Genomic DNA, 26,177 nt, shown 5'->3' on the forward strand with positions numbered 1-26,177 from the left:
TAAGTGGCTCACAAGGGAAGAGGCTATCTGTTGGAGAGAGCTCTGCTACACAGGAATGCCAGAGCAGGGGGGAAGGGTCAAAAAGCATGAAGCTTCAAGGGAAGAAAAGGACAGGAAAGGAATGCCGGGTCTGCCTCCCCTCGGACCCAGCCAAATAGCAGTCTTAAGGAAGGACTCTGCCGATGTGAGGAGGAGAAGAGCTATGGAATTTAGCCATATTGGAGGTTGGTTTAAATAGGTCTTACTACTCTGCTGAGATTTTAGCAATGTTGCATTTTAGAGGCCTAGTGCTTTCTGGGAGAAGATTATGCCACACTTTGGAGGAAGTGGCCATGCTCTGGGGTGTTGCCTTGCACCTTATTGGACAGGAGTGCTTTCCTGCTTGACTCCAGAGAACATTGAATAAGTGTATGAGAGAAGCAGAGCCTCTTAGATCTGCTGCTTGGAATTGAAGAAGAAGAAGGCTTACCAAGCTGGAATCTTGATTTGCACCACCAAGCCCTGCTCTCTGACTGACTTGGCCTGCTGCATTATCTGGCATTACAGCCCTTTGGATATACCTTGCTTCAAGAGGGCTAAAGAGTGGACTCCTTGCAAGCTACAGGTTAACAGAGCTCACCTGGATCATCATCACCATCAATTATCCACCTGGAGTGCGTCCAGTAGATGTGTAAGGGTTTTGACCAGGTGCATTGTAGGAATTGTGGTCCCAAACTTTCATGGACCATCTTAGAGATTCCAGACCCTTGGATTGAGTTTTGAACCCTTTGGACCCTCGAGGGGAACTTCAGGAATGTTTGGAAAAGTTTGGAGCAACTTTGGAAAAAAGCTCCATAAGGTGACCGACTCAACTGCGAGAGCCAAGTCGGCCACTTTCATCTGCGACCCGGCCCGAATTCCAGGTTTGCCCTGCTGAAGAGTTCTGGAGGTCTGACTTCCAGAGTTTGACCAGGAGCTCCCTGAAAGTCAAGCCAGCAAACCCTTACCAGTAGAAAAAGATCCTGAAACGTTTCTAAGTACAAAGGTACAATTTTAATCGGGCCTCCCATTCAGTGTATCTGCACGGGGCTTCATCTGATTCAGCCTCTAAGTAAGACTTTGTCCCAGTCAAGCGTGACCAGATGTCCCAGAGTGGTGCTATAAGCTTATAAGCGCTAGAAAGTGTTTATTCTTTGAAAAATCATATCAACCGTTGCCTCAATTGGATTTTTGTTGTTGTGGCGTCATTTGAAAGATTCAAATATTTCCTATTTTTATAAATTTATGTTGGATTTTTATTGTGTGTGGTGTTTTAATTAATAACTGAATTGGTTTTTTTAAATGGTCTACATACCAGCCTCCTAAGTTAAGCTTTCCTGCTCGCAGCCAAGCAACCTAGGGTTGAGCATGTAAAAAATGTATTGAGACCTTTATGGAGCCCTAGCCTTTGTTAGTGGCATTATTGCCAGGGGTAGATACATATTTCCCACTAGCAATAACTCTCTTTCCAACAAAGATGATGATAACACTGAGCTCGGCCTCAATTCGATCAAGGAAGAAATGCGAGCAATCCGCCTCATGGTGATGCAACAGCATTATGTGTTGGACTTAATGACCACAATGGAGGGAGGGGTCTGTTCCAAGATCAGCGCACCCTGCTGCACATTCATTCCAGGGAATGACATTGACAATAGAACATTGACACTTGCAATCCAAGCACTGCATAATCTACATAGAAGCATTTGTGAAGAAGAAGGTGCCCATGAACAGGAGTGGTTTTCGAATTGGTTTTCCTGGCGCCCCGATGGATATCCAGTCTGTGTAAATCACAGTTGCCAGTTATTGTGGGCTTCCATTGGTTTGCACGGCTATACATTTGGGGATCACCTGCTGGAAAGACGCAGTACTTAAGCTAGGTAAAATGCAAGTAATCAGGAAGATTGTCGTAGTCAAGAGTAAGCATGGGGATCAGCAGGTTCCAAATAAAATCATGCTACTAGAGCATGAGTTAGATGGTGTAGTTGAAGAGACAACTAGAGGAGGGAATGTTGATGTTGATCAATGGATTTATCCATAAAAATGAACAATCCCCCTTATTAATGGAATCACCCGTTCTGAACATCTACCTCGGCACGCAAGTATGCAGTCAGATAGGCCCTGTGAACTAGGCCAGGGATTACTGATTGTTGGGTCACAGGTAGGAGAGTGCATAGCTGGCAGGCAAACACTCATGCAGGAAACTCTTGATCAACACTAAAGATAGATGCAGCGACATATGAATGGTTAGGGGAGATTGCCCCAATAAATCACACATGGCTGGAGTGGGGTAGGTGCGCTCCTAAAAACACCATAAAGTCAGATGCCACATGAGCTAGTAACAAATAGCTAATCGGGACCTAGCACACATAGTGATTACAAGCTCTCCATACTGGACAACTGGACACTTTCATCACTGCCCACATTGTGTCCACACAAAGTCAAGGCCCACATTCATTTCTGACTCTAAGGCAGCAACCAACATTTCTCACCATTTATGGTACACCGGAAAACCTTATTGCTTGTTGTAAAGTTGTATAAAAGATGAGTACAAAAGCACTGTAAATCGAGACAGTCCTCAGACCTTGTGCCTGTAACTCTTATCCCGGCTGAACAAACTTTCCTGTTTTGTCACATGCCTCTTGTCTTCTGGTTTTTAAGGAAATTCAAAACCCAGCAACACTAACATATTCTAGGGCTAGTCTCATTTTGATACTAAATGCACCCCAACATGGTAGGATGCTTGTTTCCGGTCCAGTTCGGGCTGGACTGTTCCCATGAGGCACAGGGTCAGACTGATTTGCATATAGCCATGTCTGAACTGGGGTGGCTGAGTGAGCTAAAGAATGGTGATGGATTAAACCCAGATCAGTCGACTGGGGGTGAGTGTTTGATTTGCTCAAACGCTCCGTCCATCATCCCCTTTGGTATCACTTTATTTTAATTGTAAGCTGACAATAAATGTTATTGTGAATTTTATGTTCCATTGAAGAGTAACTGGTCAATAAAATGCCGGGAAAATGTGCTTAGTGCTTATGTTCCTTATGCTTATGTTTGTATTTGTTTGAGAAAGGGGTGCTCCCCGGAACACGGACTGGCTGTTAGTTTGGGAATTAAATTATAAAGTCGCTTAAATTTATGGTGAAAATTAGGAAATAAAAGACTGTATTTTTAAGAAAACTGTAACAGAGTGTTTTTGGATCAATTAACTTTGAAGAGGCATTCGTAACATTCAACCTCCTGTTGAGTAGACAACTATTGATTCACAAACTCACAGACTAACACAATTACACAGAAGCATGTATGCAGGCACATACTCACAAATTCTTCCACACATGCGCTTACGCAAATCTACAATTAGATAAGTGTATACAAACATGTGCGTGTGCACACTTACAGAGAGGTGAACGAGAACACACACACACAAAGGTAGTCTCACCGATGACTAGAACCATGCACACACAAACATCCCAAAAGACACATGCCCCTAAATGCACAAACACAGACAAGCACGTGCACACACTCAGAGCCAGATGGTTAGGATCTGTCCATACATGCTCTGGCACAGACCATGAACGTTTGTGATCGCTACCTAAAGGCTGGAAGAGTAATTCTTGCTATTACTTCTTTCACGAAGACCCTTGGAAAGATTTGGGCTTCTCAGCCTCCTCCACAGTGACTCTGCAGCCAGAATATTTACCTTCGAAGCCAGTCTGAAGGGTGAACCATTGGCTTCTCTACATCTCTGACCAAGATTGGAACATGCAGAGACCTGCACATACACAATGACAGGTTTTCAAATACACAGGGGTCACGGATGTCACTAACCCTCAGGGTGTTATATTTTCCCTCTTCCTCAAGTTTAGACTCCATAATGTATCTCTTCTCGTTCCTCAGAGATTGCATCCAGTCTTGGAGCTTCACCTGCAGAGAGCAAAGCACACAAGTGACAAACATAGCTGTAAATAGACAATTAATCAATACATCATTGTTCAGATATATGCAGATTGTAAGAACCAACCACACATGTTAATGTTTAAATTACCAGTCCCACATATCTTGATTGCATGTTTTAGTCACAGATATCCAGCCACACATCTGAAATATAAGTATCTATAACACATGTACAGAATGTAAGTATTAGGCCACATGTTTCCAGATCATGTGCATCAGCCAAACATGTACAGATTGCAAGTACCAAAATGCATGTTTTCAGGTCATGTTTTCCTGTCCACACATGTACATCAAGCTACAGAGGCACAGATAGTAAGTACCAGGTCACAAGTTTCCAGCTCATGTGTATCAGGCGACATGTAAAGATTTTAAGTACCAGGCTACATGTTTCCAGATCAATAGTGCCAGCCACACTTCTGCAGACTGCAGTTTCTGGAGCTCTCACAGCCATAATAAAATACCGGAACAGTCATATCCTGATTGCTCCACAAGCTGCCTCCCCTCAGACTCACCAGCCCTCTTTTTACAACCTTTTTTGTGTCTGCAGCACCTGAGAACCTTACTTCAACTTCATTTAAATGACACCATGACTTTCCTCTATCGAGCAGCCCCATCTTCTACTAAAACGTATACAGGAGCACAGGCAGTCTGGGAGCTATGATCGTTCCTGAAAAGAGTCTGTGATAGGCTGGCTGCAGTCCTTACAGGTTCTGTGTTAGGTAGGTTGCTGTCTTTATTGGATCTCTGATAGGCAGGCTGCAGTCCTTACAGGGTCTGTGATAGACAGATTGCAGTACTTACAGGGTGTGTGAAAGGTCGGCTGCAGGTCGTACAGGATCTTTGATAGGCTTGCTGTTACAGGGTGTGTGAAAATCAGTCGGCAGTCCTTACATAGCTGAGAACGTTTTTAGATTGCTGACCAGCAGTGGCTGCGACTAGAAGACGTGACCAGCAGTGGCTGCGACTAGAAGGCACCAGGACATCACCCACATCATTTGTTTAATTAAATATGGGTGTTAAGCCTGTGCTGGGTGCTGCTTATGGGGCTGCCTCTCACACTTGCTGTGATGAATCGGGCAGCCTGTCACTTTCGAGTGGAACACATGCTATATTGAGCATGTGTCCCTAAGGGGAAACAACCTTTACAACGCATTCATTACAACACACTCCCTTTACAACGCAGTCATTACAATGCAACATCCTTTACATTGCATGCCAACACTTTCCCTACTGTTGCACTCACTGGAGTGGGAATAGTAATTTTTACCCCTACACTATCCAACACTTACCTTAAATGCAATGTAATGGTATGTGTTGTAATGGTATGCGTTGTTATGGTATAATGCGATGTAATGGAATGTGTTGTAAATGTAGTTTCTAAAAATGTGTTGTGATGACAGGCGATGTAAAATCATGCATTTTAATGGATGTTGCAAAGTAAAAACTGCGCTGTTAAAGCATGCGTTGTAAATGTTTGCGTTGTAATGTCATACATTCATTAAGGGGGCTGAAGAGACCTCCTATTCATCAGGGTGTTGCGTGCAACCTGTGAAGGATTGCTGGCATGTGGCTTGAGGTCACAGAGTCATGAGGCTCTGTGACCTCAAGCCATCAGAGGCCGAGAGGGCCCGCCTGGCACTCACAAACCTGCCATCCTGGACCGGGATAGCAGCAGGAGCGGCTCTAGGCTCATGGCGGCCCTGGGCAGGGAGCGTAGGTAGGGGGCCCCGGAAGAGGGGGTTCGGGTGGGGCGGAGCCCCCCAGAGCACAGGAAGCTAATAGCGGGCCAGCAGTGGGTAGGGAAAAAAAGAAGCCAATCAGGAACCAGGTGGAACACAGGCGCGGAGGCCAGTGAAGAGGTGGGGGGAGGAGGGGTCAGCGTGTTTGGAAGTGGAACAGAGCAGGAGGCCGCCAAATCCCTGCCAGGGGCCGCCATGCAAATATGTATCCATCCTCAGAGGCTTATTATATTAAGGATATATATTGGAGTGGTGGCCCATGGGGTTTGGTGGCCCTGTGCAGGTGCACAGCTTGCACATGCCTAAGGCCGCCCCTGGCAGCAGGCCCGGTTGTGGGACGCTATGGGAGTTCCAGAGGCTGGAACAGCAGAGGTCAACCGGAGCTCACGTATTTAAAAGCGCTCCCTTGTGTGCTTTTATCATGAATTGCGTTTTACTTTAGCACATCAGTTAAATGGCTATATTGAGGGGCATTTGATAACGGTATAAATATGCGCCTATTAATATAGTAGTGTACTAAAGTGAAACCCTCCCACATGTTAAAAGCATACAAGAGAACGCTTTCTAATATGCGAGTACAGGATGTGTGCATCCTGAAGCAACATATTTAAAAGTGCTCTTGTCCCTTGCAGGCTTTTAAAATGCCAGAGCGTTTCACTTTACTATATCAGTTTATATCACTCAATTGGGAGGCATTTATTAACAGTCTTAATAAACATCTCTCAATATGGTGATATAAACTGATGTACTAAAGTGAAACGCTCCCCATCTTATAAGCATAGAGTGGCAGCTTGTCAACTTTAAAATGGTGAGGTGTAAATTATTTCCTCAAACTGGAACCAATAAGCTAGTGGAGTGAGACAGCATCAAGTTCTTCTAGAATGTTTGGAGGTGAACGTAGATCTGCCCTGATAATATTTGGAAAAGAAACAGGGCTATATGGGATATTTACAACACAATTTACGCATACATTTTTTTTTAACTCAGTGGTTCTCAATTGGTTCCTTTGAATTATGCTAAGTAAGCTTTACCGTCACTATGGGGTCTTTAAACTCCCCAACAAAAGCATCACAAAACCAAGAACTGTGTAATGTAATTTCCTCTAAAAGTAGGTTATAACAATGTTCATTTGAGGCAGTAAACATAGAACAGGGTATGCAAATTCTCTCAGGCTTACACTTCTATCTAGTCCCTTCAAAACAGGTTTTCGGTCATATGTTATGGTTGAGATTTTACATGGATGGGGGTAGGGTGCCCAAGTAATAGTATTGAGATCTCATAATGAGAGTCTATAGGTAGAACAGCTACACATTCTTATAAGCTCACAAAGGAGTGCCACCGCTCTGTTATAAAGAAATTCCATGATTAGACAGCAAACATATTGCGTCACGCTCATGGCTCAGACAGTGCTGCTGATAACATAATAAAAGATTTATCAATAAAGATAGTAAAATGCCTCTACCCAAAAATGTCACAAATAGGCCACAAAGGTGAGTCCACTTACCTGTGATCTAATACATACATACATATAAATGCACAGAAAGTAACACCTAGGCATTTGCAAACAGAGATTCACCCCCACTTGAGTTTGAGCAGAATTATGAAAATCAGATGGCTAATCAACTAAATACTAGACCACACAGAAGTTGCTATTACTCTACTCAGTGATAGGCAGTCGCCTCAGAAAGATTAAAAGGTTGAGTACAGTGTTGTTGGCATTCCAAGCTATATACTGCACATCGGCCCACAAGTATGTAGCTTTTTAGTTGTCGCCAATTGCCCGTTTCTGCGAATTGGCCAATTTGCGACCGCAAAAAAGCCTTTTTTATGGACAAAGTTGTGCCTTGCTAATAGTGACTCGCAGTGATATCAATTGTTTTGCTTTTTACCACCAAATTTTATTTGGTAGTAACCAATTTGCAAACAGGAAGGGGTCCGCAAAGTACTCCTTCCCCTTTGTGAATTTACGTGAAAACTTTTTTGGAGAGCAGGCAGTGGACCGATGGACCACTGCCTACTGTTATAAAATGAAAAGGAAACTTTTCATGTTTGTTTTTAAAACGCATCCCGTTTTCCTTAAAGGAAAAATGGGCTGCATTTAAAAAAAATGCTTTATTTTAAAGCAATCACAGACATGGTGGTCTAATGACCCAAGAAGAGAGGTGAGAAACTCCAAATCTGGTGGGTGGCCTGACCACTGCTTTGGCGGTGCGGCAGTGTGGATCCGGCGCTGCATCGCCAAAGTCGTAATCAGGCCCCGAATGTGTGAAACAACGTTTTGTAGATAGCTGTTTGCGATTACCAAACAGTGAATCGCAAAAAAATAATTAGTTAATTGCATTATATTTAAACGCAACTGAGATAGTGGTATGCTGTCCCCAGCATGTCATCATTGCTCTGTTTTTTTGCGGTTTCCAATAGGTCGCAATTTGAGACCTACCTCATGAGTAATAATTAGGGGCAGGCAGTGTACTCCATTGCACCAGCAGGGTTTGCAGAGTTTTGCCCACTCCGCACTCAGCTTTGAACACAAAGTTCGCAAAAACTGCACGCCGCCGCATGGCAGAATTTACTGCCACCCTCCGACTAATTAATTGCCTCTTGGTAAACGTTAGGCAACCTCAGTTGGCGATACTTTCCACATATTAATATCGCAAAAGTTGTGATACATGCTGCCCGAAATCACAGCATAAACCTCCCCAGTGTCAGCTGAACTAATTTTATCTGATTAGAACCCACACCAGAGAAAGCAGAAGGTGGGCTTTTAGGGTAGCCGACCGCAGGGAGGTCTCCCCCTGGGCAGCTTGGGAGGGGCAGGGCGGGCATCGAGCCCTCCATTTTGCGTTTGGGCTACCTATTTTTGTAGGCCAAACAGAGCCCAATTATTAAAGGCTTTGGGCTCCTCCACCCAGCCACCATTTTAGGTTTGGTGACCTGGATGCTGGGAGCGTTAGCGTTTAGTGTTTTTTGTGGTTTTGGTGAGGAGATATGTTTAGATTTTCAGAGCAGTTTGGAGTCAAGTTTAACATATACTACATTTGTGACGTCATAGAAGATCATCGCATGCTGGAAGCACTTCGGCTCCTCAGCGAAGCCGGAAGAATGGATTTAGTGATATTCGAGGCTGTGGGCCAGCTCGCCCTGCGCGGCAGGTCATCACCGGGGTGGCAGCGGCAGTGGCCGCCTGTTCATCGCCTAAAAGGCGCCAACAATCATGGTGGGGGTGATTTGGAGCTTTTGGACTAGGATGACGTCAAGGAGGTGGGGAGCAGCAGGCCGGGGTCAGAGGATAAAATCCTGACAGAAATGAAGCCTGAGGGGGGGAGGCCTGGAAGGGTCTCGACATTGTTGAGGCATGGAGCGAGGGGGGCGAGAGGGCTGGACGGGGAGGTCGCTTAGATGCATACCTGGTGCGAGTTGGGTCTCTGGCGGCGGGCAGGCTGACTTGGGGGCAGGCTGTGGGGGTCTGCAGGGGTGGAGCAGGGGGAGGGCTTGGGAGCAGGGGGAGAGCAGGGGAGTGGGTCGGGGGTTCGGTCCCGCCTCTGCCATGGTGTCTGCCATGCTAGATTGGAGCAGGGAGGAGGCAGGGGGGATCCCCCCAGTAGGCAGGTAGAGGGGTCAGGTCCGGAGGGTCAGGTCAGGGAAGGTGGCGATAGAGTGGCTGCGCAGGGGAGGCAGGGTTAGAGCGCAGAGCTCAGAGGCAAGGGACCCAGCACATCAGTCCAAACGTTTTTGTTACAGGGCACGAAGCGTCGCAGGGTAACTGACTCAGTAGGGCTTGGCACCACTCACGGACACCGAGGCGAAGGGAGTGTGGAGCCCCGCACAGGGCACCTGGTACCGGCGGTGGAACCCGATTCTGCCAGCACCTGAAGGCCCAGTACGACCTCGGTGGCCTCAACGAAAAGAAGGTCACGTTGGACCGCAGCGCCGTCAAGGATCATCATGGACAGAGCAGAAAGCTCAGGGGAGTACCGGCGTGTACTGTGGGCTGCCCCGTAAGGGGGGCAGGTGGGGTTCGGTAGGACCCACAGGGAAGAGTGGTATCGAGCCTGGCTCCATGTGGAGGAACCGATAATTTTGGACTATGATGAAGATAGTCTTGAGGAAGTTGAATAGCAGGAAAATGAGGTCCAGGGAGAGGGGGTACTCTAAAGTGTTACCTGGTGTTTTACAGGCACCGGTGGGGAAACCGCAAGCAGAGCACGGTCACCCGGTAAAGGCTCCTCGGTATGCGAAAGGAAGAGAGACACTGGCAAGGCGGACTGCAGCAGTACGGGCACCCTCCTTAGAGCCAGGTAAGGCCGCTAGAGTGCGAGACAGGCCTTTGATGGTGTTTGTGGGGACAGGGGGGAAGGTGGGAAAGGGGGGGAGTGGGGAGGGCGCTTGCAAAAAGGAAAATACGTGAGAGACGTGGGGGTTGGGACTCGTGACTTAACGGACGATAAAGGTAACAAGGTTGAAAGCGGGACTAATACAGATGCAGTCACAAGGGACGGGGCTCAAGGGGGGAACAAACAGGAGGGCTTATATGGGAGTGACAAAACCCCTGAGGGCGCATTTAATGTTATCAACTAAGGAACACATCTGGAAAGGGGAATATGTGGAAATGTTAAAACTTTTGCACCAAGAAATAAGATCAAAGGAGGGTTCAAAGGAAGAGGAATACGAGCTGGCCAAGAAGCCCAAGGTGCCATTGACAATGGAAAATTGGGCTGCGGCGTTTTTGATTTACGCCTTTGTCTATTGTTAAAAGTTACCGGATGGCTGCATAGCGTTGTTTAATTATGTGGATGTGATCAGAAAGGTTCAGATCACAGGGGGGGGTAAGCGTTGGCAAAGTATGATGAGGAGTTTAGGGCCCGAATGGCCTGGGGTCCAGAGGCAAAATGAGGGGAACTGGACACGGATCTGTGGCAGCATACTACGGGGGCTGCGAAATGGGGAAAAAACATCTTTTTAACCAGTGGCTTGCCGATAGTGTACCGGCCCTTTCTGGGGAAACCCATCTGGGAAGGAGTGGGAGGCACGCTCAAAACACCGTCAGTAACAGTGGGGGCATGCTGGGATTTTAACAAGGGGCTGGGTACGTGTTAGTATTGCAGTTTTCGGCATGAATGTTCCAAATATGGTGGCAGACATGCCTTGGTTAACTGCTGGGGCGGACAGCCACAGGGTGGCCAGCTGTGGCAGCAGCAGGGCCCTGGCGCAGCAGGGGAATCACAGCAATTTGCTAACGCGAGAGGGGGTAAGGGATCGCAGGGTCCTGGGCCCAAAGGCTCATACGACAGTTAAACTGGTAAAGGTCGAGGAAGGGCTGCGGGGTATGAGAATTTGAGTGCAGCACAGACTCTTTAGGACGGGTTCAGATGGGGATTTTGTTTGGGTTACCAGGGACCAAGACAGAGACGTGGCCAGATAATCTCAAGTCGGCTTCAGAGCATAAGCAAGTGATGCGGGACAAACTGAGCAAGGAGGTGCGGGAGGGGAGAATGGCAGGCCCCTTTGATGATTGGCCAACAGAGAACTTAATTGTCTGGCAAATCGGGGTTGTGCCCAAGAATGAGGAGGGGCAGTACAGATTGATTCAACATCTGTCTTGGGCAGAGGGGTCTTCAGTAAATGATTTTATCAATGAGGAGGCGGCCTCAGTTTCTTACTTTTCAGTTGATGTGGCCATGTCACTGGTAGTGACCGCTGGCGCAACTGCAAAGATGGCAAAGTGTGACATAAAGTCGGCATTTCGGTTGCTTCCAGTCCATCCAGATGATTGAGAACTTTCTGAAAGTTTTAGCACCTTTTTGCACTGGTTATTTACACAGCGTACGGGCCACAGTTTGGTGACGCATTATCTGGACAAATTTTACGTTGTTGGATCCCCAGGCTACATGGAATACCAGGCAGCACTGGACACTTTCCATTAGCTCATGGTGGAACTTGGGGTGCCGTTGGCACCGAAAAAGACAATGGGACCCCGTACGGCTCTGTCTTTTCTCGGTATAGAAATTGACTTAGTGGCAATGAGGGCTCGCTTGCCAGGGAACAAAAAAGAGAACATTTTGGATATATTGAAACAGATGCTGTCAAAAGAGAAGATGACAGTTAAGGACATTCAAGTGCTCCTTGGGCATCTCAACTTTGCATTCAGGGTGGTGCGGGCTGGGAAGACTTTTTGTAGGAGACTGGGGCGGGCACTGGCGGGACATCACCTACCTCATCGGCATGTACGTCTCTCGGTAGGTGTAAAGGAGGACCTGGCAAGGGAGGATGACGTCACATGGGATGTACATATTTTTTCCGATGCTGCAGGCAGTAAAGGCTTTGGCCTTTTTTGGCAGGGTAGATGGTATGCTGAGCAGTGGCCCAACAGTGGAGGCATGGGGGCAGAAGCATTACCTTTTGGAATTTTTCCCTTTAGTGGTGGAAATCACACTGCCGGGGGAGGAACTGGCACACAAGAAGGTGCTGTTCCGAGTTGGCAATATGGCAGTGGTGGAAATTGTTAACAGACAGGGAGCAAGGGAAGCACAGGTTCTGAAGTTGCTAAAGGGTTTGTTCTGGGGTGCCTGAGACACGACATTGCTTTCAGGGCGTTACACGTACCTGGTGTGGACAATGACATAGCCGATGCGTTGTCTCGTTCACTGTGGGGGAGATTCCGTGGGCTGGCCAAGGAGGCAGACAGTTCGCCGATGCCAATTCCCGCTCATCTGTGGTACGTAGGCAATGTAGGATGATACAATTGGTGGTAGGCTCGTTGTCAGCCGCCATATGGTCATCTTATAGACTGGCTTGGAGGGATTTCCTGGCATCCGAGCCCAGCGGGGGGTTGAGGTCTGGCGGCGGTCGGACTATGTCATTCAGTTTGCCCTCGATTTCATTGAAAGAGGCTCATCCAGGGTCACAATCACTGGTAAATTGGCGGGAATTGCCTTCATGGGAAAGTTAGGGGTTGAGGTCTGGCGGCGGTCGGACTATGTCATTCAGTTTGCCCTCGATTTCCTTGAAAGAGGCTCATCCAGGGTCACAATCGCCGGTAAATTGGCGGGAATTGCCTTCATGGGAAAGTTACTATGGGGTTACCCTCCGTCGGCGAGTGAACTGAGAAAGAGGATTCTCGAAGGGTGGGCCAGGGAGCGAGCCAGGGCGTGCATGTCGCGGAAACCATTGTCCTGGCAAACACTAGACCGAGTAATCACAGCGTTACCAGCGGTCAGCAGAGATTAGTTCTAGACATTCTTGTTTTCTAAACTGATGGTGTGGATGTTTTTCGGGGCTTTTCGGGTGTCTTAGCTACTGGGCAGTAAGATGGGTGGGGGGGTCTGGTGGCAGGATGTCAAGCAGCTGGAGTCGGGCATTTACATTTGACTAGCAAAATCCAACACAGATCAGAGGGGGCTAGGCAAAGGGGTTAAGTTAGAGGCGCCAGTTCCTCGGGCAGCGTGCCCGCTTCGGCTAGCATGCCTTGTCAGGTGGATTCGGGGAGGAGGCAATGTTTAAACACGTCAATGGGCATATGGTGACGGATTTTCAGCTCGGCAGGGTTTTGAGAAAAGCTTTGAACAGCATTGGCTTGGATGGGGCGAGTTACAGAACTCATTCTTTCCGAATTGGAGCAGCAACTGAAGCAGACAACAGGGGCTGGTCACGGTATGACATCATGCGGCTGGGGAGGTGGTCCTCGGAATGTTTTCGGCGCTATGTTAGATGGGGCTCGGGTGAGGCACAAGCTTCATCCCCTAAATTGTGAGTCTCATTCTATTTTTTCTCATTTCAGGTTCTGTGTCCGGCCCCCAGTCGGAAGGATTTATCATCTGGATAGTGGGCCCCTCGTTTGTTAAATGGGCACATGTTCAGGTGTGCCGGAGTAATTTTGGTGTACATTTGGGTTTTAATTGTGAGAAGTTAGGCTGGCATATGATGTCCAATATTCTAGTGAGCACCTTGCACCAGACTAATCGACCCTTATTAATGACGGTTGTAAAGTCTGCCTTATAGACAAGCTATACAAGTAGTAGCATGGACCAGCAGTCATAGGCTAAGACTTCAGAAAGCATGTGAAGCAAGCTGTTTTGCCAATTATAATCCCTTGAATACCAAATGAAATGACACCACACAAGGTATATATCAAATATATATGTATTTATTTCTAACACAACCCCTCTGCACTCTTTATGAGGTCAGAGGTCAAAGTACATCACAAGTTACTCAATTAGCATACGATAAGTTGCACATATACAGTTATGCCCTAGGGGCCTCACAAACCATATAGTAAGAAAGTGGTATGAGAACCACGTGAGAGTTAGAAAGCAGGCCTAGGGCCTATAAAATCGCTGGGACTACACTAAACAACCAAAGGTTAGGAAGTAGGAGGCCCACGGGTGCAGTGTCTAAACACAGTCGCGAGTTGCCATTGACTTATAATGGAAAACGAAGAAGTTACAAAGTTATTGTTTAAGGACACTTCCGGATGGACTAGGATGGAACCCTTTTAAACTAGAACACTTCGAGAGTCAAGACCTGTGGGAGCACCAGAGTACTCGTGTTACCTCACCCAGGGAAGCCGGGTGCATAGGTTTTTTTTCGTGTTGGGTTTCGTCGTCGTTTTCTATAGAGGTCTGCAAAGAAGTGCTGCAGGCAACCAGAGGAAAAGTGTCCGGTGGATCCAAGGGTGGATCGGTGATGTGAAGAACCTGAAAGCAGAGGGGACAGAGTCTGGGTCACTAGCCAGTGACCAGGAAAGAACCAGGAAGGAACCAGGAAGGAACCAGGCGATGTTGCGTGCTTGAAGGTGAAGAAGGTGAGTTTGTCTCTTCAGCCACGAAGTCAGTCCAGGAGGCATCAACGATGACCAGGCGGTGGATTTGAGCTGTCCCACAAAGGATCTAGCTGACTGCAGTGTTGGTATCTGGATTGGACCCAAAAAGCCTTGGCAAACACAACCCATGCAGGATGTCAAGATTGGCTCTGTTGCAGACCAGCAAGGTCTGGGGTGCTTCTTATTTGAAGGGAAGCTGGAGCAAGCCTGGAGCAATCAGGAAAGCAGTTTAGTCTTCAGAGGGCTCACTAGCCAACAGGCAAGGAACCAGGAAGACACGTCAAGCTGAAGTGCAAGAGCGGCCCCACGCGGTACTCGTGGAGTGTGGAGGGCTGAGCTTCGGTGCAAATGGTGCTCGGGTCTGGGGCTTCTCGTACCCCAATGTACAATTGCAAGTTACCTCAGAAGTCGATGCAGTTAGCAAAATGCAGGATGTCCAGGGTGTCCGGTCCCACGTCTCTTGTGTCCTCCACGGGTCTCAGCTTTGCTGTGGATGTGGGTCGGAGTTAGAGAAGTCTGAAAATTCAGTTCTTGTGTCACTGAGTCTTTGGGTTCCGGCGGGAGCGTCGACAATGCGGACCGGCAAGTTACTGGTGGTGCCTGTTTCCACACGGTGGTCACTCCTTGACCACAAGGGAGATGTCTTCCGTCTTCTAGTGAGAATAGAATGTTGAAGGTCCAATAGTTCTGTATCAAAGTTTCTTTCCAGGATAATCTAAAGTCCTGGGGACACAACTCCTATACTTATACTAAGGATGGGGGCTGGATTACCTGCCTAGGTCCCTCCTATGGGTGGACCTGAGAAGGGGGTGGTTACACCCCTTTCCCTTTCTCCAGTTTCGCGCCAGAGTGCCCCAGCAACTGGTTTGAACCGGGCTATGCATGGAGCACCTTATGTGCCCCAGGCAGTGTCTAGATGCATTCACTGAATGCAGCCCTCCCTGCCCCAATACACAAAACCCCTGTCTGGGGAGGTGCTGGCATCTTCCTGGACAGGAAACCTATTGTCAGGCCACTCTTGCTGGAGTTTCCCCCAGCAACAGGAGGTCAGACTCGTGTCTGTGGCAGCAGCATCCCTTTTGTGATGCTGAGGCTCTGTTTAACTTTAACCAGGTAAAGCAGTAACATGCATGTCTTTTCCCTCTAGAAGGGTGGAATGCTACCCCCCCCGCCTGAATTGGCGGCGGGGGTAGTATTCCAAAGTGTTTGATACCTTACACAACATGTTTTGATAAAGCCAAACCAAAGTTAGCATTTACCGCGAGGATTACAATGCACTTAAGAGTATATGGTATGGCTATATCACAGAACACCTATAATGAGATGGTTCTGAAAGCTGCAGAGGGGCTCAGCTCATGCTAGGGCACCCTCTTACATAAAACCAAGCACTTTGCCTCCAGGATTGTCGAGGCCTACCATAGGAGTGGCTTATAGGTGTATATGTGTCTATATATAAGGGTAGATATAGGTATACTATATCTAAGTAAGGGGTGATTACACCACCTTACCCAGGCTGTGTGAACAGACCTGTGGTGTCAGTTTGGAGGGCCAGCCAGGGGTGGCATAATACATGCTGCAGCTCCTGGTAGGCCTTGGATGCACCTATGCCCTGGGTACCTATGGTACACTATACAGGGGCTCACAAGAGTGACCCAGTAACCAATCTGGTATGTACCTAAAGTACATGGAGTCCATTTTTATAGAGAAAGCAGATAGTCTGGGGCCCTGAATAGCAGGGTCCCAGGCCAACTAAGTCAAAAACCAGCAAAGCACCAGGAAAAAAGTTGGGGTAACCATATAGTCAGATTCCACCTTCCTACATTAATGATTGTTTGTTTAAGATTGTATGGAAAGGTAAAGGAGGTATGCTTTGGAAGGAATTAATCCCTAGTCTGAACAGGTGGCTGGTAGGGGCCAGTGTCCAGATGTCCTGTTGATTCACCTAGGTGAGATTGACATGTGTAGGGAGAAAGGGGTGGTTTTGATGAGGGCAATGAAAGACGACTTGTCTTTATTGAAGCAACAATGGTCAGGTTGTCGTGTTTTGTGGACTGATTTTGTGCCTCACATGGTTTGGAAGGGTGCGTTGAAGCCCAGTGCTATCGACAAGGCTCGGCAGAAAGTAAATAAGGAGATGTCCCGTTTTTGTAGGCAATTAGGTTTTGATAGAGTCAGCCACAAGGACATTCGTTTTGACTCGGTAGAATTTTTCCGGGACAATGGGGTGCATTTATCCAGGATTGGTATGGATCTTTACTTATTGAAGATTAGAGAAGTGTTATCCAGGTGTCTGAATTTTTGCAGAAGCATGCTTTGTGAGGCATAGTTTATCTTAGTTACCAGCTTGGGGGGGACAGAAAGGTGTGGTAGATTCTCTCCTCCCACTTTCTGGGTGGCGGTGGTTATTCAAAGTTTGCCAGGGTTGGCAGAAGTTTTGGGTCATTGTTGACGTTGGCTTTATCGACAAGGAGAGGGTAGGCTGGTTATTTTAAGTTCAGTTAGGCCTGTTCGGGGATTTACTGTTGTAAAGAGGCAGAAAGGGAAATTTGGTTAAGTCAAGTGTAGATTTAAAGGGGGTTATATTTTATAGTAATTCTGTGTATTATCATGTAATATTGTAATTTTGGGGTGGGGGCAGGTTCAAAGAAATCTTAGAGGTGGGGCGGGGTCAGGTATGTGGATGTATTAGTGAGGTTTTTAGTTTTGTAAGGCGTTTGGCCAATGATGGTTTATGTTTTATGCACATGTTTCAATAAAGCGGCCTTTTACACACAATTCCTTTGGTTTGTGGTCTGCTCCCCCACCCCCTCCCTCCCACCCAAAGTCTGTTTAGGTCATTAGTTCAGTGGAGCAGCAAAGGGTTGTGCCACATGTGCCCAGTCAGAGAAGAGGATGCAAAAAGTATCAGTGCCAACATTTTCAGCGATTTGGACACTTGCTCAATGTTGTTTTTCGCAGAGCGGCTCCAGACACCACTCGGCCTTCAGAGCAGTAATTCATTACTGTTAGATTTGTCTCTTTACGAATTGCTTGTGTACATAAAATTTCCCTTTAACCCCTTTAGGCTGTGAGAGACGCTCTCCAAATGTAATGCGATGCAATGCAGAGGTATATCTAGCTTACTGTCTTATGCCAGCCTTCTCAGTTGTGGCCTAAAACCAGATATTGATTGTTCTTCTTCCTTTTTTATATACAAGAACAGCAAGTTTCTTCTGCACAAACCACTCCTGCTCATGTAATAATGACAAGTTCAAACAGGTGTCTCCCTGAGAGCGCTTTGTCAGGGTCTCCTATGATTTGTAGCACCTTCTGGTCTTCACATGCTACACAGACGCCACCCCTGCTGATCTTGTAATGATGACCTATTATTCATACCCAGATCCGATAATAGCTGCTGGAACTGAATCAAACCCTGAGGCATTGTGCAGCTGAGCGTTCTAAGAGATTTATTATAAACTACTACTGATCGAGGAACGTGAGACTGTGAGGAACCGGCACTGTTACGATGCGAGCTATCAAGCTTCGAGGGCATGACACGCACCAGAGATATCTTACTATTATATGACTGCCAACGTATTTTTTATTCTAAACGCTCTTATATATTTTGGGGCAGATTTACAAGCCCCATGCGCTGCCGATGCATCACGTTGCGTGACGCACCGGTGGCGCAGCCTGCTAAGGGATATTTACAAGCACAGGTAAAGTCACCCTGTGTGACTTAACCTGTGCTTGTAAATATCGCCCCTGTTCACGCAACACTGTGCGTGTTAAGGGCGGGACATGGGTGTTGCTGTGGGTGTTCCAACGCAACACCCATGTCCACTGATGCATTTCTAGATTTACGAGAAATCCTAAACCTGGAAATGCGACAGTTTGCTACGCCGCGAAACGAGGATAAATTTCTCCTTGTTTATTCCTCCTTCAATGCATGCTGCATTCTACAGCACGCATTTATAAGAGGGAAATGCCTGCAGTGATTGCTTTTGTGCAGGAATGTACCCCTTCCTTCACAAAAGCAATATCCCCTTGGCGCAAGCATCTTTGCACCATGGTGCAAGGGTGCCTGCGCCGCGCATGGCAGCTGTTTCTGCGCCAGCGCAGGGGAGAGCACAGGAATGCGACATATCATTGTAGATATGTCGCATTCCTGTGCTCTGAAAGTGCCGCAGCATGGCGCAGCCAAAGGGCTTGCTGTGCCGCGCTGCCGCGCTTTCTTGTAGATCTACCCCTTTGTATGCAGAGCTCAGGTTTTGTTGACATGACTGCTGTGGCCAGATTTCCGTGAGACAAACATTCATTTGGATATTTTAGACTCTGTGATTTTCTTAGTAACGCCATGCTAGTTTAATAATGTGTGCATGTTTTATGCAATGGAATTAGTGTCCAGAATTTGTAAAGAAAAAAGTGCCTACTTTATGGTTTATAGATGTACTGGTATTTAAAGATGTCCCACCGCCTCAATGGACCTTATGTCGGTAACCTCTGTAATGGTTTTAGTCTTCTTTCCACTGGCATTAAGTAATAGCATCCACTCCTTTCACTTTCACTCAGTGCCTCCTGCTTCTGCGCAGAGCTCGTGTTTTCGTGTTCTACTTCTAAGGTGCTGCAATACCCCACGGGCCCCGCCAGAGGGCTCTCAAGATCTTCTCTGTTTGCAGTTATGACGAGTGAGGGAATGTTGAGGTGTATTCTTCTCCAACACAGTGGCAGTGTAGGCAATTGGGAACGTATATGCGAACCATAATACAGTGAGGTCAACAACTGCCGTCTAAGGCCACTGTCAGCACGTGCAGTATTTTACCTGTGTATCCAGTCTCAGATCATTAGGCTTAAGGCTTGAAGAGGAGTGTAAAGTATGCTTATAAATAAGCTGCAGACTGCTGGTATGGTTATGGGTAAGTATTTATTTTATCAACTGACAAGGTTAATTCGAGGAGCGCCGGCCAGCGCTGCCGATCGTAGTCTGCCTCAGCTCGCAATCCGGAATGCGCGCGCAGCGCGCCAACATGGCCGCCGCACGTCACGTTAGACGTGACGTGCATGAACTAGACTGCGCACGCTACATATCTCCCCTTTTTCCCAAAGTTGCTGAGTCACTTACAGTTCAGTGTCCAATTCGAAATCTCGGAATCTGGAGGGTCTTACCACCTGCCTTCCACTTCTCGTAACTCTGATAGGGTTCTCCATAGTCTCTTGGCTCTGCATCTCTTGGCTTTCTGCTCCTTCAATCACAGCTCCTTCTCCATTCATGCTTCTCTCCGACCTGTCCATTTCCGTGCCTTGACTTCCATTCTCTTCTTCCTCTTCACTCTCCGTCCCGGCTCTTGCTCCGCCTTGACGCTCGCTGGCCTCCTGTCTCCTCTCCACGTTCGAACCTTCCGTGTCTTCCCATTCAGTTCCATGTTGCTCCCAGCCCAAAACTTTGTTGCACCTAGCCATGCGGTCCTGGGACCACACGTTCCCATCACTCAGCAAGGCGGCACGATCATACACTTCCACAACTTGCATCGGCTTGCTATACTTGCTGTCTCCTTTCTTCTGTAGGGTGGCCAACTTTACTCTCACCCACTCTCCTTTCTCCAAGCCTGTGCCTTTAACATTCCTACGCTTGTTGTAGTGATTGCTGTAAATTGTCTGTGCTCTCTCTAGGTTGGCCCGCACCACTGCAGGGGACCATTCACTGGTGACGACCTTTTCCTTCCAAATCCTGTTGTCATGCGTGAACGGTTCACGTCCCCTCAATATTTGGAATGGGCTGTACCCCGTACCAGTGGGGGTTATTCTGTAGGCCCACACCATGTTCTCTAACGCCTTCTCCCAATTCTATGCACTTGATATGGCGGCTTGTATGGCTCCCATCACTACCCTGTTAAACCTCTCTACTAGGCCGTTTCCGGCCGGATGGTAGATTGCCGTGTGTTTGACAGTGATGCCATTTCTTTGCATGAACTTGTTCCACTTTTCCGACGTGAACTGGGGTCCATTGTCACTCAAGATTGATTTGGGTATTCCTTCCCTAGTGAAGGTCTCTGATAGAAATTTGATGATGTTCTCTGTGTCCATGGACTCATCTACTCTCACCTCCGGCCACTTTGAATATCGGTCCATGAGTACACACACATATTTCTGTGTGCCCTGGTCGTCTAGAACCGGTCCCAAAATGTCTACTGATAGTTCTTCCCACGGATTTGAAGGAAGGTCAAACTTCCCTATCGCTGGTCTCAAGGGTTTTAAGGTCTTGTCTGCCCGTTGACATTGTGGACATTCCCTGACATGTCTTTCCGCTCTTATGTCCATGCCTGGCCACCAGTAGTTTTGCTTTGCTCTTGCCTTGAGTTTCCCTATGCCCAAGTGTCCGTCATGTAGTAGGTCCAACAGTTTTGAGGTGAGGTTCCTTGGGGGTATCACCTTGTCTCCTCTGTAAATGAATACCCCCTTGTCTCCTACCGACAGCTCTTCCCGCACTTCATAGTACGGCCTGAGGCTCGCCCTCACATTCCTCTTATCTGGCCATCCTTGTACGATGTGCACCTTTATTTCCTTCATGTCGGTGTCCTCCTCATATGCTTCCGTCCATTCTTGGTGGCCAATTACTTTCTCTTGGTCTTCCATGAGAGCTACCAACTCCCCACTGCCTGCAGGGTCTTCCTCTCCAGGCTCCATGGCAGCTGCCCTGCTCAGGTAATCCGCTACATGGTTCCGGTTCCCAGGAATGTACTCCACGTCATACACGAACTCGAGTAGCTTTAGAGACATTTTGGATATTCTGGGAGTAGCACTGGCATGTCCACTTGATGTTAGTACCTTCACCAACGGCTTGTGATCTGTTTTGAGTAGAAAACGTGTTCCCCACAGAAATTGCCGGAATCTCGCCATGGCCCATACGACTGCTAGCATCTCCTTCTCAATTACGCTGTATTTGCTCTCTGTGTCCGTCAATGCTCTAGATGCAAAACTGATCATCTCCATTTCCCCTCTTCCTCTGTCTTGCATGAGTACAGCGCCCAGGCCCTTGTCGCTAGCATCAGTCGTTAGTACGGTGGTGCCTTGTGGGTCGTAACCCTTGAGAGGAACAGCTCCTGTGACATCTTTCTTGATAGTTTCGAACTCTGCTTGGGCTTCCGGTGTCCACTGGAACACGGTGCTTTCCCTGGTCAGCAGCCTCATGTGGTGGGTCTTTGAGGCGAAGTGTACCACAAACTTGCTGTAGTACTCTGCCATCCCCAAGAACGACCTGACCTCTTCCTTGTTCCTGGGTGGCGGTGCTTCAGCAATGGCCTTTACGTTTTCCGACTTGGGTGTAACGCCCTGTTGTCCGATCTCGTGTCCCAGGTACGTTACCGATTGTAGGCCCAACCGGCACTTCGTCCACTCTGCTGTAAGACCTTTGTTTTCTAGCGTTTGTAACACGTTCCCCAGCTTCTGATCGTGATCATGCCTGTCTCGCCCCATCACCAGGATGTCATCCTGGAAATACTGGACGTCTTTGCAGTCTCTGAATAGTTGGTGCATCATTTTCTGGAAGACTGCAGCCGCCGAGGCCAGCCCAAACGGCATTCGACAGAACTGGTAACAGCCAAACGGAGTGATGAAGGATGTGAGACTTTTGCTGTCCGGGTGAAGTGCTATTTGGTGATAGGCCGATGTCAAGTCGATAGTGGAGTACCACCTCACTCCTCTGGTCTTGGCCAACATTTCCTCAATTCTTGGGAGGGGGAATTTCTCCACCACGATATTTTTATTCAGTTCTCTCAGGTCCACACAGAGCCGGACCTTCCCATTGGGCTTCATGACGACCACCAGGGGTGCCAACCATTCTGCACAGGTTATCGGTTCTATTATCCCTTTCTTTTCCAACTCCTGGAGTTCTTTCTGGACTGCCTCTCTCACCGCAATCGGTAAGTTTCTCACTTTGTGAGCCACGGGGATGGCCCCTTCCTTTAGCACGATCTTGTGTTGGAATTTTTCCATCCGTCCCACCGTGCCTCCAAACACCTTTGGGTAGTTCTCCTTCCATTTGTTCAGGTCCGGCCATTCCTCTTGCTCCGTGAGTAATATCTGCTCCTTTCCACCTGGATCCAGCTTTATTCCGAGGTCGCCCTGGTCCAGCCATCCTAGGACGGAAGGTCCTTTCTCCGCTATGTACAGCTTGCACCACGCTGACCGGCCCCTAAATTCAAACAACAGGCGTCGGAATCCTACCATTGGAATGCGGTCGCCATTGTAGGTGACCGGCCGAATGTCTAGTTTCTCCAACTCCGGGCCCAACTTGGGTCTGAACATGTCTTCCCACACTGCCCGTTGGACGATGGTGAATGGGGATCCCGTGTCTGCCACCACGGTGATGGTGATTCCCCCCATAGACATGTCCAGGATTGGTTTCGTGGATTTCTTCCCTTCTACGCTCAGTACCTGGTCGTATATACATAAGACGGTGACCACCTCTTCCTCTGCGACCTCTTCCAGATCTTCCTCGCCTTGATCGATGCATTTCACCGTGTCCTTGGGATGTTTCTTCCTACACACCTTCTCGTAGTGGCCTAAGATGCCGCAGTGTAGGCACTTGGCACGGAACGCAGGACATCTTCTATCTCGTGCATCGTGGGACCAACTGCCGCATCTGTAGCATGATTTCTTGCCATCATTGCCTGTTTGCTTTCCTTGCCATCTGTTTGTTCCTTTGGCTGCTGGGTCTTTGCCTCTCTGGTCTTTGCGGTGGTCTCCCTCTTGTATCCTGTTCACCATCGTTGGGGGGGCTACGTCTTTCTTGGTCGCATCAGCGCACCTCCTTGCGAGTTCCGCCCTTTTCACGATGACCATGACATCTTTGAGCGTGGTGTCGCCGCTCGCCCATAACTTGTCTTGGACGTTTGTGCTCGTAGTATGCATCACGATCTGATCCTTTATGAATTCGTCTTCCCACAGTGCGTATTTGCACGGGGCGGCTAGCTTCCTCAAGGCCGCTACATATTCTTCTATGGTCTCTCCTGCCCGTTGCCTTCTCTGCTGGAAGTTAAACCTGTCCACCGATACGCAGATAGTGGGGCGATAACGTTCGTCCAAGTCTTCCAATGCATGTGCATATACATCCTTATCCGTGTCTTCCCTCTTTTTGGGCACCAGACTCTTGTAAATCCTGAGACCCTCCGGTCCCAGGTTCAGTAACAGGATCCGTTTCTTTCTTTGGGGGGTGAATGACTCTTCATTTTCGTCCTCCAAGACCCCTATGAAATTGTCAATATATTCTTTCCAATCCTCCCACTTCATCAGGGGGTCTCCGGGTTTCGGTAGGAATTGCACTGGTGCAATCGCATAGCCTGCTGGCGTGCTCATTCTCACCTCCCTGATCGCTGTCGCTCCGACGTCCTTGCTGGTGGGACTCCCTGGGGTTCTGTCCTTTACCTCTGTGTTGGTGTCTTCCTGGGGACTCTCAGTGCTAGTCCCCGCCTCCTCTTCTTTGGTAGCCAGCGCTGTTCCTCCCTGGCACTGCGTCGTGGGAAGGGTTGTGCTGTGGGCTTATCCTCCGTGGGGCGTGCTGCTGCCTCTCCGGCCCCTTCGCCGCCTCTCGGGTGGCTGTGGCTCTGCCACGCTCCTCACTTGTCGTGCCTGTTGGCTCAGCCGTGCCCCCCTTGTGCCCTTTGCTGAATGGGCCGTGTGGAACAGCTCTGCTTTACGCTGAGGTGGGGAGGGGTTGCCTACCCTGCTGCTGCCCACGTGGTGGGGGGGGGGTCCGTTTTTTCCGGATTTGTTGACTGGAGCCTTGTCCCGCCTTCGTCGCCACTGTAAAGTATGCTTATAAATAAGCTGCAGACTGCTGGTATGGTTATGGGTAAGTATTTATTTTATCAACTGACAAGGTTAATTCGAGGAGCGCCGGCCAGCGCTGCCGATCGTAGTCTGCCTCAGCTCGCAATCCGGAATGCGCGCGCAGCGCGCCAACATGGCCGCCGCACGTCACGTTAGACGTGACGTGCATGAACTAGACTGCGCACGCTACAAGGAGAGACAGGGTGTGTTGTGTGTGTGGGTGTGAACTGTGAGAGGTTGTGGGTGTGTGCGCGCGCACAAAAAGGTTGACCACACAGGCCACATACAGTCTCTTTAGAAACATTCTCTAACAAGACTTTCAGCTCCGAGGAGAGACGGTGGTGACTGAAAAAAACTTGTATGTGAGTGAGATCGGGTTTTGCGGCTCCTTCAGTTAATATGAATGAATTAAAAATCTAGGTTTGCTGCTGTTATTTAAAGATATGCAATTCTGAAACTAAATAGCAACATAGCAGCAAGAGCCAAAAAAGCATTATTTTTTTATTTTTTATTTCTGTATTTCTTTATTGTATATAAAAAGAAAATATATATTTAGATGGAGCAAGGAATATACATGAGTGGAGGAAGAAAAAAAAAAAAAGACGGAAGAGAAAAGGAAAGGAAAAGACAAAGAAAAAAAAAAGAAAAAGGGGGGGGGGTTTATTGATAGTTTTTTTCACTCTTTGGAAACCAGATCAACTTCGTTCCCGTGCTGTCTTTTGCAATACATTACTTCCTACTGCTTAAAGTCTTACCAGGGACAGCTCTGTTCGTGCACCCACAGACATCCAAGTAGCTTTGTCCTGAGTGGTACAATTAATTAGTCACATCCATCAGGCTCGGTTGAGGTCTGAGTTAGGACTTCCTTCCTTTCATCATAACCGAGTCGGGGAAGAGTGGCAAAAGACAACCTCAGTGACAGGCAGTCTGTTTTATTTGAAAAAAATATATAAATAAAAAAGCATTGGCAACGCCAATAGGTCTCAGCAATTCAAGAGCTATTGGTGTTGTGGCCGTTAATTCTTTTTAACTACATGTATGGAAAGGAGGCATAAAAAAGAGGGAACATGCCTTTACAGCTGACTGCACAGTATATATGTTTCTGGATTATTACTGACATTTGGTGTAAACTAGGCTTGGCCGATCGCATGGTGGAGAAGTGCTTCATAAAGCTATTTATATAATTTAATGTATTTATCGTGTTTTATAAAATGTGAACATGACCATCAGGGTATCAGAGTCCTGTACAACAAGAAAACTGATGTGGGTTGCAGTAGAGTAAGAACATCTGTCACTTAAGCTATGCAGTGGAAGAGGTGTGGCAAAGCGGCCATGGTGCCTGACTCTGGACCATAGGGTTTCACGGTTCGATCCCTGGCTCCGGTGTCAGGTTAATCCAGCACCATGTAACTCTGGGCAATAGCTGCTTAATGTTCCCAATGGCCCCCAGTGCCGAGACTCCTTTACGGAGGTAGCTGTGCGCTTTACAAATGCTGGCATATACATTTAAGCTATGCTGTTCATAGAATTCGAATAGCAAGGTAAAACATAATGACAGTTCCTAAAAAGTTATTTTATAAAACAAGTCTTTCCAGAAGAATAGCTTTTACATCCTTCTTGAAAAGCCTGTGTGAGGTAATTGTTCTTGTTGAGAGTGGTAGGGAGTTCCAAGTTTTTGAGGCAGAGCTGGCATAAGTGTGCTTGAAAGTTTTCCTTATTTTGAATCTGGATGATTCTAGACGGAGGGATTTAGCACTCTAGAGTCCCTTCCACATCCTGATAGCTTGCTCCTATTCGCCAAGTAGTTAAGACCAGAATTGTGTAGGGCCTTGTGTATTATGCCT

General features: G+C 47.8%; 1 protein-coding gene across 1 annotated transcript in view; it reads right to left on the reverse strand.

The window, feature by feature from the left end:
* The window catches only part of LOC144827034 (E3 ubiquitin-protein ligase TRIM39-like), a 153,359-nt gene that overhangs the window by 123,942 nt on the left and 3,240 nt on the right, over window positions 1-26,177 (reverse strand). The window contains exon 2 of the mRNA XM_078685500.1: window positions 3,844-3,939. Coding sequence (XP_078541626.1) covers window positions 3,844-3,939 — 96 coding nt within the window. The remainder of the gene's footprint in view (window positions 1-3,843; window positions 3,940-26,177) is intronic.

This window comes from Lissotriton helveticus, chromosome 4_1 (assembly GCF_964261635.1).
Source record: "Lissotriton helveticus chromosome 4_1, aLisHel1.1, whole genome shotgun sequence".
Taxonomy (NCBI): Eukaryota; Metazoa; Chordata; class Amphibia; order Caudata; family Salamandridae; genus Lissotriton; species Lissotriton helveticus.